Source organism: Pseudopipra pipra, chromosome 2 (genome assembly GCF_036250125.1).
Source record: "Pseudopipra pipra isolate bDixPip1 chromosome 2, bDixPip1.hap1, whole genome shotgun sequence".
Taxonomy (NCBI): domain Eukaryota; kingdom Metazoa; phylum Chordata; class Aves; order Passeriformes; family Pipridae; genus Pseudopipra; species Pseudopipra pipra.
This window is the reverse complement of record NC_087550.1, coordinates 17,221,996-17,243,237: the sequence shown is the minus strand read 5'-3', so window position 1 is coordinate 17,243,237 and position 21,242 is coordinate 17,221,996. Positions and strand designations below refer to the sequence as shown.

Sequence of the window (21,242 nt, the reverse complement as noted above, 5' to 3'; positions counted from 1 at the left end):
TGTCATCTTTATTAAAAAACCCCTAAAACAACCCAGTTAGGCTGCTAAATGGCAGTGCTTTGTTCTGCGGTACATAGGGCTCCTGGTGATCGCTGGTCATCAGGGGCTTGAGGCAACTTCACTAACCCTCTGCTAAAATGAACTATTTACAAAGCAGAGGTAGCAAACCACAGGTACTCAGCTGCTGCTTCTCGGAGCCCAGTGTATTAACCCAGACAAACAAGCGCACAAGACTGAGGAGTGCAGCAGTTGAGAAGTGGCTGTTCCCCCACCCCTGCCTTCCAGGATGATAAATTCGGGTACAGAAGCAGGGAACATACCAGCTTATAGAGTTACCTCTTAAATTACTGTGGGTTGCATTGCCAGAATTCCTAAATCTAACCCTAAAGCAGGGAGGCAATTAGGACTGGGCAAAGTGTTTATCAGTCTTTTCTGTGCTGCAATGCAACCATTTGCTCCATTCTGGTTTATAAGAAGCTAAATGCATGACCTGAAGGGGCATTTTTTTTGGTTATTTTTTTTCTTTTCTTCCTTCTACAGTCAGTGGGACATTGGAAAGGGAAACCTTATTCTGTTCCAACGGAGACTTAGCCATTTGTTGAGGCATCAACAAATTTACATTTAAATTACATTTACAGTGTAAAGATTAACCTTTAAGCCTCAAAGCATTAAAATTCCCATTGTTTTTCAGCTGAAGATTTCTTTTATTACTAAACCTGGTTGGCCATAGTCCAGTTAAATGATTTTTAGAAAATGTCATGTTGAAACTGAAACTTTTTGTGGAAACATGTCAGTAGTCAAGGGAGGCTACACTGGCTACCAGAAAGCTGAAGGGAGAAGGGAGGAGGGTAGAGGATAGAGAAGCACCCCCTCAGCTGTAACTTGTGCAGTGGCTGGGGACATTCACCCAGGATGTGATCCCAAGGTTCAGCCTCCTGAATTGTCTGATTTGGGCCAGGCAGCATTACACTCAGCCTTGGAAATTATGAGTGAGTGCTGCAGCCTGTTTGGCCACTGGCTGCCCAAGACTGGGGCTGAGTATCAATGCTACAGTTGTCTATGCATACACTTATTTTGTACATAGGCTTAAACTGATGTTTTTCTGTGTCCCAAGCAAATACACTGATTATGGGCTTTTCTCTCTCCCATGGCAACATGACTGACACCACGTCTTTCTGATACATTAATGTTTTGATTCAGTTACCCCAGAGAGCAGCAAAAAAAAAAAAATTGCTTTTAGTCTTTACCTTGATGGTACTTGATGGATAGCTGTAGGTCTCTGCTGAGGAGAGAGGAAGAAAACACATGTGATTGTCATGCTTTGGTGCAGCAAGATGAGACAAGGATTTTCGGCAGCACAGGACTTAGCTACAGACGGAGCACAGGCTGTGCAAAAGCATGAGCTCATGTGGCATTAGTTGGGGAAAGAGTTGAATCTCTGAGGGCTAGATAAATCTGATGATTTATCTTCTCTCTAGTTCAACACACACTTGTGTCATGCAGTAGTGCTCAACGACCTCAAGAAAACCTAGATTCGCAGCCTTATTGGGTTTTTCTTTTTGTTGTTTTGTTTTTGGGGGTTTAATTAACTGAAATCAGTTGTACATGTCTGCTTAGAAATGGATGATCTTGCTTGCTCATTCTCTGACTCTGCTTTAGCTTTAAGGCCAATGGAGCCTGAATTGTGCCTGGGATCACTGGCTGGGCGCTGGGGCTCAGAGGCACTACATGATGTGCCACATGCCTGACTGTGCACTGGGTGTCTGTGTGCATGGGTCTGGCAGGATTGAGCCTTTCTGGAAATTTGTCTCTCTGTCCCATAAGTGTATAAATGGCAGAGGGCTGTCATTTGCATCATGCTCTCAGCCTTGTTTTTATCACTCTAGTTCATTCTTGTTATGAGGTTGATTGAAATATGGATTGCTCCTGTAAAATTTTAGAGCTGCGTTTTCACTTTTGCCTAAGATAATGGGATTTTTAAGCATACTTGTTTTGCAACCTGACAGAAGGAGAGACATCTGTCTCTCAGTATTGTGTTAAAGCTGCTATCTCAGAGAATTTGAGGTGTTTTCAAACATTATTGTGCTGCCTTAAGACTGCCATGAAATTGCTGATGTAAATGACTAACAAGAAGCTGTTTTTTGCTAAGCAAATACTGCAGCTCGTGAAAATGGTAAAAGTATTATGTCTTTGCTACATGAATGGCTTTACCCACAGGGGAAAAATGTAGCAGTCTGAATCGAAACCAAGACCATGAACACATGCGATCCTGGCTATCATGTGAGTCTTCCCTATTTGCATATTCAATATGCAGAAACTGTTTTATTAGGAGAATATGTCATACTGACGTGTGTTTAGAGAAAGTTCTAAACTGTGCTTGTGTATGGGGAATGCGGGCTGGTGTGTGACCAAATGTAGGCTGTGCTGTGCTGGCAGCCCACTTCCTTCAGCAGCCCTCCACCTCATTTGCAGGGGATGAAGCAGAGGCATAGCAGAGGCTCCCCTGCTCTGGTTCAAGTGCTTGCAATCCTGTTTGGGATGTAGGAAGGCCAGGTTCACCACTGCAGGAGGCAGCTGCAAAGCAGTGGCTGAGGCACGCATGGTTTTGTAGCTGGAGAGGACAGCTGCCCCCTCATGCTGCCTTCTCCAGAAACAAAATAGACCAGAGGCCCCAAATAATCCAGTACAGTGGGGTATCAAGAGCACAGATATCCCCCACTGGATGCAAGGAGGTTTCCCTCAGCTGGGGTACAAAATGCCTGGTCATGGCTGCTGCCCACCACATCTGCAGCGATGCTGGATGCTGGCAGAGAGCTCCCCCTTGCCCCCACCCATGTGATGCCACATCACCCCCGAGGTGCTCAAGGAGCCTCTTTACTTACTTTGCTTGTGGGAATATCTTTTTCTCCTGATCGGGATGGGTATTTTCCACCTAGGGCATGAAAATAAAGGTGAGCAGGTAGGTCTGGCACTTTGTAGTCCTCATCCCCACTGACAATCCATGGGCACCTGTGTTCCCATAGGGAGACCCCTTCTCCGGCTTTTTGGATAAGGCACTTTATTCAGCTTCTCTGCTGCTGTTCTCCCCTGGAGGCAGTCCCTGGCAAGGCATCCAGTTCTGCCCTGGAAGCTGCAGGAGCAGGGGCTGTCGCAGGGGGGTAGAGGCACAAATCACCAGTCCGAGGATGGAGGGATGGCAGGGACAAGCTGGTGGCTGTTGGCAGGTGTTACAGCACGTAGCTATTCGTGGGAAGTACAGCCTGTGTCCCGCTGTGGGGAGCCTGGCAGTACCTCTGCAAAGTTTGTGGATTTGAGGAGCAATCAGCCTTTCTGGGCTTGTCTGTATTAAACACCTCTAGATGAGTGAGTGAGCAGTAAATATTGGAGAGAGATAGCAGAGAACCAGTCTCATGCTCCCACAAATGATCTACATCAATCTGACCTTTAGTGTGTCTTGGTGAAAAGCAAAAGGAAGAAAAACACAGCAGTTGTGCCACACAAATTGCAAACACACGGGTGAGTGCAAGGCTAGCAGACACGACAGCTTCTGGGACATCTGTCTCCAGCAGCTGAAATAATCCTTGCTGTTTCAAGCAGAAGACTATACTTCCAGGTTTAGGTACTGAAATTATTTGGCAAATTTGGAGCCTTTACATTATGTTCAGATTGCTGTTACCGTGTTTCTTGGTAATAAGAACTAGGCTTGCTGGGTTGTATGTTATCACTTATGGTTTAAAATGTTGTGTTTGTACGATGCCTGTAATGTACAAGCATTTTGCAATGTAGTGTTAATATTTATATCTTAGTTTTATATATATAATAAAAATGCACTAAGGGGTGTGAAGCTGCCAAGTCATATGAACTTGAGAAATATACCCAACTTGCTGAAGGAGGTACATTATGAGTGGGTCTCTAATTGCTTATTTGCATATTCTCTTTCTTTCCCAGTACTGAGGTAAATAGGTGATGCCATGATCTTTTGTTGTTGATACTTTCCCTGATAAATATGTGCTCTTTGGTCTCATTTCTTCTATATACTATCTACGTTTGGCAACTCGCCTGAAATAATTTCTTTCTATATATGCCTCTGGTGCTTTTATAAGACCAGCAGAAAGTTTTGAAAATATTAGTAAACTTCCTAACTTTCTGTTTAGTGGGAGGATTTAGATTGCTTTCATTACAGCTGTGTATAAAAATAAAGTTATAATCCTACCTCCTTCCAGGTTGCCTACTTGATTTTCTCTGAATTATGTGTAGTGGTTTTCCTACACTGAGCACAAACTCCTCTACCCTAGTTGGAGATGCAAGGAGGACTGTTTCATGTAATTCAGTCCTAGAATTCCTATGAGATACATTTAAAATAATATATGTATGTATATTTATAATACACGTAATTCACATTAGGAGTCTATTGTAACTGTCAAGCATCGTGAGTTTAAGTATTTTTGTTTTCTAATCTTTATTTATTCCACTTTTTCTTGTTTATATTGAGTTGGCTTCTGATTTTTTAGTCTCTGGCTCAGGGGGAAAGGCTGTTGGGCTTGGGTAGCTCTTCCCCAGGACTGTCAAAAGATAAATAGCATATGTTGATCTAGCAAATTAGACCTGTAAATTGCTGCACAGCTCTCAGATAAATTCTAATTTAGTCAATCATATGTAATCCTGTGGGAAAATATGTCGTGTGGTCTGAGAATTGAAAGCATTTCTCAGCATCTGCATTCATGCCACAGATATGGTGACTCTCTGAGGCAGGTCCCCAGCAGTTAGAGGAAGGGAGCCCAACTTGCCTGTGGTTGGAGGGATTCTAGGGGTTGGCTCTTGATGGGTTTTTTTGGAGGCAGTTAAAGGCATAGCCTTATCAGTGAAACTGCTGGGAAATAGTTCTGACCAGCAGTCTCAAAAGAGGAGAAATGTGACTCAACTATTAAAATGAAAACAAAGGCAGAATTCCTTTTCTTTCTTTCTATAGTTTCACTTTGCTCTTTGCAGAGCAGCTGCATGAGCTGTCATGCTCGGGAAGTGGTCAACCCAAATATAGAAGTGCTGCTTAAAAGTGAACTCTTCAAACAGAAGGGATGAAATGGCAGACTTGGGGATGTATAGGAAGAAGGAAAGAAAGTCAAAAAACTAATTGGAGGAAGCAGCAGAGGCTATGGGTAAATGGTGGGGTCTGAACTCTGCAATGTTTTCTCCCAGCAGCTGCAGCATTAAGCACCTGCTATTAAGAGCTTGTGTTAGGTCTGCTTTGTACACCTGAAATTAAGATTGCTTTCAATCTGACTTTACTTCGATCCAACTGCCAAAGGGCCAACAAACAAGGCAGTGGGTGCACTTTCTGTCCTTGAAGGAGGATTTCTTGGGCAGAGGTGGTGGGACACTGCTGCTAAGGTCACACAGAGACCCACTGAGCCACCTTCATAAGCCACCAGCCCCCCCTTCTTCCAGAAATACGATGCTCCTCTGAACTGCTGTGGGACTTGACAGCACCAGCTTTAAGGAGCAAGGGCTTCAGTGGGGAGCTGCTGCAGCTCTTGTCTCCATCTAACTTGGTGTCCCCCAACAAGAGGTTACTGGTCCAGAAATAGCTGGACCTTCCTCCAGAAATATCCAGTTCCCACTTGACTCCTTAAACCCACCACCTCTGACACAAAACTGCCAAACCTAAAAAAATCCCCACATCCAACCAAGCGAAAAAGTGTCATTCTTGCTCTGTGTCTGGCTGCTTGGCAAAGAAGGCCCAATGCCACATCACTTCAGTACATTTTAATTCCTGTCACCCCTGTAATTGGCTCTGACCCCTCCTTCTTGGGACCCCACTGGTTGTGGCTGCTCAGCACCAACATACAGACTAACTCACCTGAAGCTGATGAACTTTTCCTGCCAGTCTCACAGGAGTGATAATTTGGGATTATTTCCTCCACCCGACTGTCAATTTTCCCAAGCCTTGTAGATACTGCACCACCTGCAGGTGCCCCTTTCCTTTAATTTTTTTTCCAGGTCTGGTTAAGGTTACTCAGGAGAGATACTGACAGCTGGATGATGTACCTGCATGAGCCTCATTCCTTAGGAATTTGGTGTGGATGGGCTGACTTCCACAAGTTACATGCAAATTTTATGTTGCAACCTGAGCTATCTCTTTAGGCTGACTCTGAGCTTGCCCGGTGCTGTGGAGCAGAGGAGCCTTTCCCAGTTAACCCTCAGTCTCTGCATCTCATGCTGCCTAGTGAGCAGCAGCAGCTAGGACTGAAGCTCTGCAGCACCAGAGCTTTGCAAGGATGCTGAGTCACTGCATAGGAATGGCTATTTCACTGAAAAAAAAGCCACAAACAGACAAAAAAAACCCTACCCTTGTTATTTCTCCATCCCTCTGAACTTCCGTGAGGTCTACGATTTTTTTGAAAGATGCGACTTCATGACAGAGGAGTGACATGCTACACAAAAGTCACACCAGGCTGGCACAGCTCATTGACAGGAGCTGCAGTGAGATGAACTGCAGTTTCTGTCCTGCAAGGGCAGCTGGTCAATGCTCTCCCTGAGTTACTTCTCCTGGCAGTGATTTGTTAGAGTTTTTGACAGTGAGGAAAACAGACTGTGGATGAGCACAGGCTGGGACACAGCACAATGCTGGTGCTGCCTTTTACAGCAGTGGTCCTTCCTCCCCTCTGCTCTCATGAGGGATATGGGGATAGCCTTGTCAAGCTAGAAGGAAAAATCTGCTTTACACAAACCTTGCTCACAGTTCTGATTCCTTCTCCCAAAAAGCAGTCAGGAATGATTTCAAAAGTATCAGAAGTCCCACCTGTAAGTGTGACACAGCCACTTAAAGCAGTGGGTATTCTGCCAGCCTGGGAGCAAAGAGCCTGGAGCTGAAACCTTGAAGGTGTGTGAGCTCATCTCTGCTCCTTGCTACCAGAGGAGAGGACCCACCAGCTTCACATGGATTTTGCTGGCCTTGACTCAAAGTGCTTTTGAGAGTAAGGCTTCATGCTTTGGGGACTTTTGCCCTTTCTCTCAAGGCCAGGTAAAGCGGTCATGACTTAGATGTCTGGACACAGACCTGCGGGGAGATGAGGGGTGGATTCTCTTTGGAAACAAGCAGAACATTTAATTTTGGCAATGGAGTGCCTCATCTGAGCACCGCAAGACCAAGTAAGCAGTCAGGATACAATATGCAAAGATTGCAGGACCTTTTCTCTGACTTACCAAGAAAACAAGGGAAAAGAAAGGGAATTTTCCACCTCTCCTAGGTGGCTCCTGCTGAGCATCCTCCTCTGTCTTCACAGCTCCTTAGGAGACAATCTATTCCTAACCACTGTTGTCCTTAACTGTAGCACACTTACATATCTCATGTACAGCATTTAAATACATTGTACAGTTTAATCTATTTTTTTATTGTGTATATAAAAGCTTGTCTTTACGAGACGTGGTGCTAACAGATAAGAGATGGCAAGGTGAACCTCTACATGTAATTTTCCTTCCTGGAAACTTGGAGCAGATGACAAGTACTTTCTGTTCCTTGCGTTCCTCACCAGGACGAACACCCATCCTCCCTTCAGTATGCTCTCCATGCTGGGAGCCTACAGATGAAGTCACCTTCCTAAGAATCATCCTGAGGTAATACTCTTTGACATACTAAGAACTATATTGTTCATCTTAATTTGCTTTCTAAATTACCTTTCTTTAATCAAGAGGCTCCTCTTGGTGCCTTACATTGTCTCTTAAGTCTGAAACACTGAAGGTATTATTTGCTCCAATTTTAATGGAATCGCTCTCTTAATCCTCTTGTTTAGTAATTAAATACAAAATGGTATTGGACCTACCTTATTTTTGGTGGGCAGTTTCCCATCCTTCCACTGGATCTCTGCACCTTGGGTAGCCAATTTTGGTGTGGTTTCCTTTCTGGCTAGATTGTTTTCTATACTGTCTGTGTTACAGAATGAAACTCAGTGGCTAAAGCAGCTCTCACACTGTAAAACATATGCAGTACCTAGATGTTGTTCACCTACAAAAAAAACCCCACCCCAAAGCCTCCACTGCATGAAAACCTTATGAGCGGGGGTGGGAGAGGAAGAAGGGTGGAATGGATGAGTGACGTGGTTTCCTGGGACACTGGCATGTGTGCTGGTGCTGATGACCTTAATGCCTTAATGAAGTGATTAGGGGGCTGCAGCATGGACTCCCTCTAGGTTCCCTTGACCAAAAATAGTAACTTAGGGTGCTTTTGGCAAGAGGAAACCACATGCCTGGCCATCTCCCTCTTCTGAGAAATGGTGTGACGCATTGAATGGTAAAAACCAAACACTTCAAACCCCAACGAAGCACAGCCTTTCCTACTGAAGCTTTCCAGTGCAGTCTTTTTTTGCTTCTTCCTCTCCTTTTTGTCTTTTTTTTTTAATTATTATCATTTTTATCCCTTTCTCTTCCTCCTCAGCTACAAGGAAGAAATAAAATAGAAGAACCAGAAATACTATTTACAGGGTTGGTGGTCTGGGGAATAAGCAAGTTTTTGTTCACACATTCTAATTGTGGTACATTGCTGGAAAAGAAAAACAAATCTCTGTAAGACTTTAGGTGTCTGCAACAATTTCATCAAAACTCAGAGGTAAGAAGGGTTGGGCACTTAACAGGACAGTTTGACAGCATGTGCTGTCCCCTGGGAACATGTAGTTTTGCAGATAGATGTATACCACCACAAGCTAGGTCTCAGCTTATTAGCCACCTCCTTTTCTTCTCTTTTGCACTTTACTAGGCAGTCCCACACTGGATTTCAGCAGCAGCAGCTGTAACTTTTAGCTGACAGCAGTGTGTTAGCAGAGGGAGGAAGTCCAGTTTGGGGAGAGATCACAGATCAAATACCTCCAATCCAAACGTGACATGATAAACAGCTGTGTCTGTGGATAAACTACCCCTATGTTCTCTGATCTAAAACTTGTGCACAAACCTGACAATTTGTCTGTAACTCAGCCCAGATGAGCACCACTCAGTCCTGCAGCATCCCTTGGCTGCGGATTGCAGGTCCTGCTGCAGCTCACCCTGGTGCAGTGACATAGGCTGGAGCATATGTTAGATGGAGCATATGGTAGATGCAGATACTGTCTTTACCCCAGTGCTGCAGCTCTCCAAACTCAGTGGAGATGTGGAGGGATTTGCCAGATGCAGGCATTACCTACAAACACGTTATAAAGTTCCAGGCCTGTTCAATTGCATTTGACAAGCTGCTTCCCAGCAGCAGTACCTACTACTAGTACTGGGGAACCACCCTCCAAAAGTCAGTGCAAATCAGGAGTGGATGAAACCATCCCCACCTGTTTTGTTCTCTTTACAGGCAATGCCTTGAGAGATGGCACTGAATTCTGCTGATGAGGTAGGTAGCTGCCCAGTTGTTAACCTGGGTTTGGGTGGTTAAAAAAACAGTGGTTTAGATTGATGGTTGACAAAACAATGTTTTAGACTCCAATTGTGCCCGAGTGGTTCCCATTGGGAACATTTTCTGGAAGTTCATCCATATGAGTCACTCCATTAGTCATTTGGGCTGTGGGGAAAAGTTGGCATTTCATGACTGTGCAATTAATTCTTGTATGTCCTTTTTTGATTTACTGGGAACTAGAGAGAACATCCTGGTGAAGCAGAAAGGAAGAAATGAATGTGAACCACCAGGTTTTTCAAGCAGTAGCTGCAGAACAATCTTCTGCCTGATTTATTCCCAAGCTTTCACTGACTTTAAAATGTGACTGAAGCTCAGGCATGGTGTGCAGTTCTCAGAAATGAAGATGCTGAAGCAGAGGAGCATGAGATTTGACTGACAAGGAAGGAAGAGGTCTGTAATCCACCAAAAGTCTATGTAAAGATGAACAGAGCAGGAACTGTCTGAATATATGCACTTAAAGATACACTCACAAAATTTAAATAAGTGGTGGGGTTAATGAGTGGATCTCATATTTCTGCCTGCCTTGTGTTTAAAGTAATTAATCAAGAGCTGGTGTTGCCCAGTCCCTGGAGAAAGGGAAGGGATCAGACAGAGATGCTGCAGCAGTCAGATGTGCATGCAGACACCCTCCCAGGTAGGCTGGTAGGGAGGTCTCCACATGCTCGGAATGTGGAAAAAGGCAGAGCTTGGAAAGAGCAGCCAGAACACATGGCTTTTATCAACACTTATGCTGGGTATACAGGGGTGCTGCAAATGGAGCCAAGAAATTTTTCCCACCGTTTTTCTTCATCCTTTGCTAAGACTGAAGGTTTGATCTTTATCAAGAAGTGTTTGCTCTAGCAGCACACAGATTTCAGGGTATTGGAAGATTACAGTGTTTCTGGCAGAAAATAAGATGGTTATAGTCAACACGAACATTTCCTATATATCAACTGGGTTTGCAATTCTTTTTAAAATCAAGTGCAGTTCCTTTTGTGGTCACTAAGTGGTGTCAGCTACAAGGATAGTGTCTGCAAGCTCGTGGGAAGTTCTCCTGTTAAACTGTTGTTTTAAAATTGTAGCAGAACTAAGAGGAGGACATCAGCAAAGACTGTAATGAATCTTTTCAGAGGTCATTTGCACCCTGCTAAGAGACTCTGCTGCAAAAGGACATGCAGCAAATCTTCAATGGGTTGTGGGTTTCGGGGGGGTTTCTTTTCAGTTTTGAAAGTTCTGAGAGGCTGACAATCAGAAATTAAATATTTGCTTGTGAATCTCCATTTCAAGCTGGCAGTTTACTGTCTGGCTTGTTCCTGAGTCTTGGTCCAGAGTCTGTTGGAGCTGCTTAATAGCTGTAAAAGGTCTGGCAAACCCCACAAGAACCATTTTTACGTTGATTTCACATTTTGATCAGGCCAGAATGCCCTTCCAGAAATTTTGCATGAAAATGCAACTATGAAAATAAGGAAAGGAAAACAAGATACCTCAAATGAAAAAGACAGTAGTATGAAGCAACTGCAGTTTTGAAGACTGATAGGAATCAATTATTGAACCTACTCAAAAGCACATCCAAAATGTTTCTTTAGAGGCATATTGATACCTGAGCTGTTTCTGTGTTCAGACTAATTACCTCTTGGGAAGAGAAAAGGAACTGTAAATGTGTAAGCACGTCTGAGAATTTTTTGTGTAAAGTTATGACTTGGGCCCGCTGGCTTCCCCCAAACTATTTGCATGATTCAAGGCTGATCTGTGCAGCCATTCGACTGAAAGAAAACATTTTAATTGCAATCGTGGTCATTTGGAGTAGTAAGAACTTGCAAAAATGTAAGCCACCTCATCAGGAAGCAGAAACACGAAGCACAGTTTACCAGTAGAAGTTTGATTAGCAAATGAGGTGTCACTGGCTGTTTGCCCCACTATGCGGTGTGTGAGCCACCCCTGGGCTGAGGGTTTGGCTGGTTTCGGCCATATGATCACAACCCACAGAAAAAAGGGAAACACAGGAGTAACAATGACAAAGCAAAAATGCACAAAAACAATGGCTCAAACCAGCTGTGTCACCTATTTTAATGTCATCTCAAGTGAAGGTGGAGAGGAAGGCGTGTGCTTGTGGGACAGCAACCCTGTCTTTCCTAGGGACAGGCCTGGGGAGGGATCATGGACCTCTGGAGATGGGGGCAACCTCAATGGAAGAAAGGGGAGACCAAAGCTCTGCTTTTTCTCTGAGGCAACATATGACCTAGGTCCTGGATCTGGCCCTTGGCTTGCTCTGGTCTCCTTAACTTAGAAAAAGAGTTGTGTTACAGCAACATTAGCAGCTCCTGCATGTCCACTGACTTACACGAAGGGTGCAGACCTCTAACTGGGTCCTCTGAGTTGGGGACATTTGCACTTCTGATTTCAGCATGATTACTGACCTGAACTCCTTTCCTAGAGCTCAGGTCAGGACCAGGGTGGCCTTCCATCCTGCAACTCACAGGCACTGCTCAGCTGGCTTAGAAATCTGTGTTTGCGTTTAGGCACTTGTGAAAACCCAACCTTATGGAAGAGGTGCTTGTGAAAAACCCATTCCCCCTGCCTGTCTAGCAGCCCAGCCGGGAAATTGTCAGTTTCTGACTCTGACGTTTGTTGTCATGTCCCCCAAAAATTTTGTTATTCAGCTGATTGTCAGAGGGGCAGGAAGTTTTTATGAGGTCCCTCTTACTGTAGTTGAAGGGTGTGGGAATGTCCCTAGAGTAAGAGTGCAGTGAATAAAAAGGGGGAAGTCACACTCGAGGCATCAGTCGCTCTTTCGTCCCGCTGAGCGTACAGCTGAGATGATGATGGTCGCTTGCCTGCTCCTCTCCAGCATCTGGACCATTACATCAGGTAACTCCTTCTGTCTGTCTGTGTGTCTGTGTCATTACTGTAATGGCCTTAGGGACCTCGGTGGCCCTGCCAGCCTTTTGCACTGCTGGATGCTACAGTCCTCATCTCTCACCCCCCTGGGGCAAGTCCCTAGGTGACACAGCAATTGTGGCACGGCACACGACTGCAATGCTCAGTCTGCAATGCCTGGAGTTTCAGGCATATCACTGCTGGTTGCATTGACAGCATCTGCTGCTTAATTTACCACCAGGGCATTTATAAGCTCCAGAGAGATGTACATATTTATTGCAACTGGCCAAACATTGCTTGTAGGTATCTGCTTAGGCCACCAAAAGTGTGTGTCTGTGTTACGCTAGTTTTGTATTTAAAAATCATATATAAAAGGCTGACTTAGTTTCAAACTAGCTTTCATGATCGTGATTTGTATTCTGCCTATGGCACAGCAAAATGACTGGTACAGCTTCACAGCTGGGTTCTTGCTCTCTGGTGGAGATCTGCCTGGCCATGGCCACAGCAAGAACCTGAAAGCACTTTGTTGGGTGGGTTAGCCAAGTGTATCTCTGGGCACTGCAGACAACCTCACTTCTCTTTAAAGCCTGCAAAGATATTTAGTGTTCTAATACATTGAATTATATGTCTTCAGTGAAGCACCTGTCCTTGCTGATATCTTCCTCTCCCTGCTGATGTACACAAATAAACTTTGAAAACTATTACCCTAAGAGGACTGCGGAGCTGAGCTGTCAGACTGGGAGCATCCCTTTTCCTTGCCTGTACGCTTAACAATTTTTTCACGGGTCTATAAATTGGAAGAGGAGACTATTTTTTCTTTTCCCTGGAGACCTTTAATACCATGGCATTTATGCTGTGGAATTTTTCTGTCTGTGGGCCTGCAGTAAGGTCTCTTCAGCAGCTGCTTTCCAGCTGCATGGCCTCAAGCCTGAGATAGCAGGACAAATGCAGTTTGCCTCTGATCTCCCTACTTTGCTGTTTCCTTCTCGTTTTCTGTTCTCTTGCCAGTCTCTGACAAGTGTGAATGCATGGTGTAAAGTGAGACACATAATTTTTAGCAGTTTTACAGATTTCCTTCACTCTGCACCGCAGAAGGGCTAAGAGAGAGGTAATGGCCTGATGTCTGTTTGGTCACTAGCACAGCGGAAACTTTAGGGAACCTCTCTGTGGGTGCCCGTGGCATAGCAGTCCTAGCAGAAAGAAATCAGTGGCTCCCAGCACCAGAGCTGCCTTTCTCAGGGGTGCTCTCTGCAGCACAGGTATCAGGCTGGTGAGATGCCTGGTGTGAGAGGTGGCAGGTCCAGTGAAACTCTTGGAGTAGTTCTGTCAAGCTGCATTTTAATTTTTTTCCCTGGATGGAGGGGCAGAGAAATCCTCTGGAGTTGCTCTGGTTGGAAGTGAGGGTGAAGGGCTGTGGGGGCCTCTTCTGGGGGTGGGCTGCAGATGAGTGTAAGAAATGCTGAGTGTGGCACCTGCTTCTCTCACAGCCTCTGTGCAGGTGATGAACAGAAGAGTCCAGTCGGTCCAGGCAGGAGGAAACGTTACTTTTTCATGCCAGTCAGTCACAAAAGAAGATGTGATACAGGTGACCTGGCAGAAGGAGACGGATGGGCCTGAAGACAACATAGCGACTTACAGTACAATGAACGGCCAGAAGATAGCCAAGGGCTATGTCAGCCACGTGAGCTTCGCCCACAGCGAGTTACAAGCCTCGGCCATCTCCCTCCATGGAGTCACCCTCCAAGATGAAGGATGCTACAAATGCATCTTCAACACGTTTCCCTCGGGGGCTGTCACTGGCAGGATGTGTCTCAAGGTTTACGGTAAGGCATTGTAATTGTGTACAGACTTTCTTCTGAGGACCAAGTAATTTTCCCCGTGAAAAACCTTCCCTGACATTGCTACATTGCTATGGGAAAAGTGGCTCAGCTTCCTCTCTGGCTCTCTCTCCCTCTCTGGTTTTACCTCTGACTAGAAACCAGCGTCCAACATTTATTTAATTTTCTTCCCCTTCAAGTCAGCAACAGTGAGATGCAAAAGCTGATGTGCAACCCATGAACTTCCTCCAAGTTTTTCTAGTCCTGTGGTGACAGCTGGCTGGCCACAGCCATGAACCCTGTGCTCCTCTGCTTAATTTCACTGCTGCTCTCACATCTTAAGCCTGGAACTCAGGCAATTGTTTCCTTGGTCTTAAAAAAATCGCAAAGTATTCAAAAGGCAAAGAGGCACATGCATGACCAGAGTAGTTGAAAGATCATTCTGAAGCAATAGTAAAAATGACAGCAGTTGTGCTGGGGTCAGGAAAAGGGCTCGTGAGATTTGCCACATGAATCTTGCGCAAGTCAGCATTAACTACCTTAAAGAAGATAGTTGAAACAAATCACGAGTCAAGGTGGCAATATTTGTCACCTTCGTACCTAATCATCAACTAGCAAGTACAAGCTGAAATAAAGACAAATAGATGAACTCAACTGAAACAAGTGAAAAGCTGCTTATCTTTTGAGGAGGCTGCTGCTTTGCTGCCTGTGAGAAAGCTGAGACATCAAACGTGCTCTGAGGCCAACCTGTTGGCTCCTGACTTCCTCATGGAATACTCTGCTGTGAGGACATTGGCCAAAGATCATGTCCCATGTGGAGAATATCTGTGTCTGTGACCTGTCACTGGTGATATGACCTCTGCAGAGTATTTTGCTTATCCCTAGTACCTTCAGCTGACAAAGACACAGATCCATGTGTCCACACACATGTGTCTGGAGTCCTCTGTGTGGAGAAAAGACGCTCTTGGATTATAGGGGAAAGGTGGAGGGAAATACAGGGGAAAATCAAGTCTGGAACAAAAGTGCTTTTTCCCTTCTTTTGGGAAAACTCCTAGACCAGAAAAGACAAATGACAATAAATTCATACAATATTTCATACATGAAGAGGAAGGTGTTTCTTAAAGACACCCAGCTCTGAGTCACTTGGAGGATAAACATTGGCTATACATTACAGGAAAAACATGGAAGTGCCTTGCAGCGGAATCCCATTCTTCTTTATCATGTAAATTGAAAACAAAGTTAGATTTCTTTTGTTTCTGTTTTTGGTTTGGTTTGGTTTGTTTTTTTTTATCCAAGTGGGGGAATTTCTTACCAAAACCACCAGCCTTGTGGCTCTGGTTCATCCTTCACCAGAGTACTACTTCTAAAAAAAGAAGTTGTTTTTCTGCTGCCACACACACACTCATGCAAGCGTCTTTTCCTGCATCTCAGATGAAAATGTATCAACTGAGAAGGGTTTCAGTTCTCTCATGGCTTGTGGGCCACTGCCAGGGGCTGCCTGATGGGGATCGTGGTGGCCTTCCTGGAACGTGCTGCATCAAACTTGTCCTGGAGAGGTCAGCACGAACAATCTGAGTATTTGGCACTGTGACAGAAGATTTTGGTTCATATATGGTATCTTTCATTGAAGCTAATGCATGTGATGCTACTTAAAAGCTATGGTCTTGCTCCCTTATCCCCTTACTCATAATGATGGAAACAACTTGTCTGAACAAGTCCAGAGGGTGCCCCATGATGGAGTGTGAAGCCAGCAGGAATCTCCCAAGGCTCAGGGACACAGGGCAAAGTAAGCAAGCCAGAGTCACCAGCTGAAAATGAAACGCTGCCATGTCTTTGCCCTCAAGAGGGGACTGCCAGGGAGTTTACAAGCTGGTAATTGCCCTATTACACAGCCCTCACAAGAGAGACTGTTCCGGGATGGGCACCATCGCTGTGTGGTAAGGGGAAGTGGGGAAGTGAAACCCTGTAAGAACTGGATATAACACTGTGAAAAAAGAAACAGGTATGACTAGAGGGACCTCAGACTTGCCTGTTGGGAACAGCAAACCCAGGAAAAAGCAGAAATTTCTTAACCCTTTATCATAATCCATTTTGGAATAGAACAGTTTCAATCATGCTTGATTGGTCTCTTTTGAACAGTCTGTTCCCCTTCCACTTCCACTTTACTTTGGAAATGTTTTGTCAACCTTCATTGTCAAAGAGTATTAGAATGAAATCCAGGAAGAGGATTGAGGGAGCAGGTGTGGAGAAAGAGGCATGTGACACACGAGAATGGGCAAGACTTGCTGGGTCAGAAAATTCCCTGGGCATTTGCTGGGCCGTCTTCAGAGACTTGCCTTTATCATAGACACCACCATTTGCCTGGAAGTCTTGAGCATACTGGAGAAATGCCATCACTCTTTCTTAGACAGGGAAACTGAGGCACAGGGCTGCTGGTGAACACCCATAGGGTTGGAAAAGGCTTGATGTCATCATGAGGCATACTATAATGCCTATAGTGTCTCTATGACACCACTGTCAAGAGTTTTTAAACATAAAAAGCAAATCATGACCTGATAGTCTCCCTCTAATTACAGAAGCCATTACAGATAATCAAAGTGATGTACCTCATCAGAAACCCCCTTTTTCAAATATTTGGGAATGCTGACAGAGCTCGAATTTGGGAACATCTGCATTACTTCTCTTCAAGAGCAACTAAAGCAAGTACTTGCACACAACCTTTTTTGCAAAGACTTTTTCACTGGAAACAAATATTTTAATGAAAGGCAAAAGAAGCAGTTAATTTAAGTGTGTTATCAAACATCAACAGCGGGCACACAGTAGCAAACAGTATAGCGAGACTTTAATGCAAAAGCAAGCACTTACAGGTTTTGAGAGTGCATCTATTACAGACATTTGCTAGCGAGAAATTTGGCCCTGCAGGAAAATACTTTGGGGTCCAACATGAGAAGAAAGAAAACTGCTTAGTCTGGAGAAGAGCAGGCATGGAGTGCGCGTGTTTCTGGCAAGATACTAAGCAATTTTGCTCATCCTCTATGGAAACATCTGTGACTACTCTCTTTGACTGCTTTTGAATTTTGCAACCTAATGTTTGAATGCTGTGCTAATGCTGGGGGTGGATATGTTATTTTTATGCATCTCGTGAGTGAAAGAAGAAGTTCAGAGATCGTTTATTAGTTGAAACATAAACTGTTTGTGACACTAGTCTTTTCATACATAGGAGATTTTGAGAAGTTCCAGCTGAAATCCCCCTACACACTTTCCTTGTTGCTCTCAGAGGTTTCAGCAGCCCTGTGGGGTTTGAGTTTCTATCTATTGGTCATACAAAAAATGAGAAATACACACTTATTTTTCCTAGGCAGCCGCAACCATAGTAAATGAATGAGGTCGGGCTTTATTTAGTCCTGTGATCCACAACTCTACACACCTCAAACAGCAGTAAAGCTAATCCTGCAGGTAAGTTTAAGGGAAAAGAACAAGAATTTTAACTCATTCAAGCAGATCAGCTCTTCCAGAGAGAGGAAGACTTATAGTTTCATAGTTTCACTACCTACTGATTTTAACCCATCCATAATCACCACTTCTCAGCTGGGATGCTGCAGTGCAGCTGTTAATAACAGAATTGAAGCACAGATGTTTCTGCCCCTTGCCCTTCATTTTTGTCTAGCTCTTCACTTCTACACTGCTGCCTGATCACTTTCATGTTTATTTGTCACTGCTGGGGCTTTGGGGGGGGGGGGGGGGGGGAAGTAAGATGAGATATCAAGCTTGTCCTCCAAGATGCTCTTTGCTCAAATGTGGGCAGAAACTAACGCATTTTGTCATTTTGTTGTTTACAGCCATCTTGGACCCCAAAGTGGAAGCTAAACTTATACCCAATCCAGATAAAGCTGAGGACTCTGAGAAAGTGGTGGGGATAAGCTGCTCAGCAACAGGGAAACCAGCTCCAAAAATAACCTGGCACCTTCCCAGCATCCTGCAGCAGAAGCCAAGGGAATATCACATCAAGTTCAGCAACCAGACCGTGACTGTCATCAGCAATTTCACCCACACTCCCTCCAAAATCCTCCATGAGTACCCCATTGCCTGTGTGATCCAACACCCTTCTCTAAATGCGACCCTGGTCCTGCCCACGGACAGCCTGGAGCAAGGTAAGTGTGTAACTCTGCTCCTGCTCTGAAGTGGGGTGGAGAAACACTCCCTGGGATAGACCACAAAACTACTCAGAGGGTTGGGGACAGGTGGGGAAGGCATCCTGAAGAGCAGCTGGGACTGGGCTTGGGAGTGATGGAGGAGGTGCCTGGGAACATCCAGATGCCCTGAGCTATGGCATACAATGTCTTACTCCTCCCTAGGTCCCCCTATATGCCATGATGTGCCCCAGGCTCCCTTCCTCTCTGACGGGTTTCCCTGTCACATAGCCTGACACACCAACAAGACATGCCAGTGTTGGGTAGCTTGGAGGGCTGGGTTCCTCACACCTGATCATGACATCAGACCCCGAGCACAGGTCTGCTGGCACTTCTACCTGTGTGTGTGTCATGCTGGCATGTGGTCCCAGTGCCCCTATCCACCCCATCTCACCCCAGGGAATAGCCAAGAGATATTTGAAATGGGGTTTGAGCTGGTTTTTTACTTTTTTTTACTGAGTACCTGCTGCCTTCCCCACAGGTCCGGACAGCACCGTGGCACCCACTATTGCCATTGCAGTGGGAGTACTGGTCCCCCTGACTTCCCTCCTCCTTCTCACCTGTCTCCTCTGCCACTGCCTCAGGCACTCACATGACCTGGAGAGAAACCCAGCCTGGCCATGCTGGGTAGGTCTGCCTTTCCCCAGGGTGCAGCAGGGCTCAACCCCACCGTCACAGGGCTCAGTACCATGATCCAGCTCTGCCGAGCCATACCAGGGCTGCCTACACACTGCTCAGCCAGGCTGCTCCTGGGCTGGAGAGGGACACAGGGAGCAGCCCCCAGCCACAGAGCTGGGCAGCAGCACACTGGGAAGGTGAAACCTGATTCTGCGTGGCCAGGCCATATGCACCTGACAGCACTGGCAGCTAGAAAATATTCACTGTGTCAATGACAAGGCACACTGTGGCAGAAGAGTCACTCTACTACTATTTATGCACAAAATAGTTGTGCAAGCAGTGGCCAGACCCTTGGGCCATTCTTCTGCAGCTCCTAAAATAACCCCCCTCAGCGCTCCTAGCGCGGCTCACAAAGGCAGCAGCTTTGAGGACGTGTGTCAAATAAAATGGGGTCTTAGAGGAAAACTGTGCCTCTATGAGGAAAGCCCAGGGTGCCATGCTGTGGTAGGGGCTGAGGCGCTGCTGGTTGTCCACCGAGGCCATCCTGATGATGATGGGTGCAAGCTTGAGGTGAGGGGTCCACTGAGTGAGGTGGCATCGTTTCAGAAAATCACAGCCCGGTTTTGAGAAGGTTCCTCCTCTTCCTTGCAGGATATGCCTAGCCTGTACACCCTGACTTTTGATAAGCATTTTGGACAAAAAGAAGCAGTGGAGGAAATACAATACATGTCTTCCATGGGCATTATGCCCGTAGGTCCAAGCTAAAGACTGCTGGTGGGATTGCAAGGGGAAAACTTGAGGCTCCCCTCACACAGAGAGATGCAAGGACCCATTTGACAATACATATAGCCAGGATCTTTACCCCTGCACTTCAAACATCCATGTATTTTTAAGAAATAAACAAAACAACCTCTCTTCCATCAGGTACTTCCTGCCTGTAGCAAGGCCAAGAAGTGCAGGCAGTATGGAGCTGCAGGCAGGTGGGATCCTGTGGTGTCCCCCAGCCCCAGTGCACCACTGAACACCTGAGAAACTACCCACACTACACATGCAAGAGGGAAACTCTTACAACGGCACCTCAAGCTTCCAGGCAAACCTGCTGTGACTCTTTCCAAGAGTAATACAGAAAAGGACAATTTATAATAGATATTTATTTATTTTGTTACACTGTAATATTCCGTTTTGTAGGAAAAAAGATGTAAAGTATTTATTTGAGATTCAGGCTGGATGTGTGGATCCACTTAATGAAACTTGTTCTTCATATTTTCTGGGAGTTTGAACATTACATTTATTCCTTTTCGATATTTTAACATTGCAAGCTCAAAAGGAGGTGGGGGAATTGTCTGAAACAGAGCAGCATTTTGTAGGGCTGTTGGCCTGGGAAGTGCTGCTGATGGGCCAAAGGAGACCTCTGCAAGGAGCTGGGCTGCAGAAAACCCATGGAGCAGCCCAGCACACTGCTGTGAGCTTCAAGTGTTGGACTTGTTCCCCAAAGGGCACAAGAGATCAGGCCAAGACTGCAGCCGGCCTGAACTTGCAACCCAGGCGCCAGGAGCAACAGGCTTTAAGCCAAGAGTCATCAGGCACGTGGAAGTGCCAACTCTGACTTCCACCAGCCTTTCCTGGAAAGTAAAGCAAAAGCAAAAGGCACAAATATGTTTTCTTCTCCCCTCTTCTTCAGTGGTTTCCACAGCCCCCTTCGTAATTTCCCTGATCCATCACAGCTGCCTTGTGTTTCCGGGCAGCCCACCCACCTGCAGGAGGAAGCAGGGCAATAAAAGAGCAGTTGGAGGGGTAGTAGGGCTGCTTGGTGTGGTTTGTTTTTGTTCTGGTGTAGCAGTGAGTGCAGTGGGATGCAGGTGGCTGCTAGGCATAAGGAGGTGGGTGCTGCATATGGGCAGATATACACAATGACAGGGCAACAAGTGTTACCTGTGGTGAAAATTCTTTGCTCCTAGCCTGTAGGTCAGTTCTGAGCTGTAATCTCCTGTAATTCTCTGAGTTGCACCATATGCTCATGAAACCTTATAGACCCAGGGAAGGAGAAATGAGACCACCTGGCTGATGTTGGGCTTGTGGGGAGCATGAAGACTGCAAGTGCAGGATTTTTTCTCTCTTTCTGGCTTCCTGGAGCAAGTGCATGTCATCTGGTTTTTCCTCATCCATCTATTTCAAATGGGCATCCCAGATGAATCAGACTGAGTTGTAGTCGAAAAGCCAAGTAACCTAAAATGAAACCAAGTGGGTGAGTCGAGAATGAATAAATCTGGTCCTTGCCATAAAATGCTTTTTTAGGCTCCCTAACACTTAGTAATAGAGCAGCTGGTGACTGAG

At 45.5% G+C, this 21,242-nt stretch overlaps 1 protein-coding gene across 1 annotated transcript; it reads left to right on the top strand.

Moving 5' to 3' along the window:
- The first annotated feature begins 1,280 nt into the window (after positions 1-1,280).
- Positions 1,281-20,129, top strand: CD200 (CD200 molecule). The gene is made up of 8 exons (XM_064644104.1): positions 1,281-7,614; positions 8,432-8,602; positions 9,326-9,364; positions 9,608-12,274; positions 13,771-14,106; positions 17,940-18,251; positions 18,772-18,917; positions 19,833-20,129. Exons 4-8 carry the CDS (start codon positions 12,223-12,225, stop codon positions 19,935-19,937), a joined length of 951 nt encoding a protein of 316 aa, XP_064500174.1. The 5' UTR covers positions 1,281-7,614; positions 8,432-8,602; positions 9,326-9,364; positions 9,608-12,222; the 3' UTR covers positions 19,938-20,129.
- The last annotated feature ends 1,113 nt before the right edge of the window (positions 20,130-21,242 follow it).

Coding starts and splice junctions, on each gene's coding strand:
- CD200 (XM_064644104.1), top strand. CDS start 12,223: ATGATGATGGTCGCTTGCCTGCTCCTCTCCAGCATCTGGACCATTACA. Junction 12,275..13,770: donor CATCTGGACCATTACATCAG/GTAACTCCTTCT, acceptor CTTCTCTCACAG/CCTCTGTGCAGGTGATGAAC. Junction 14,107..17,939: donor GATGTGTCTCAAGGTTTACG/GTAAGGCATTGT, acceptor TGTTGTTTACAG/CCATCTTGGACCCCAAAGTG.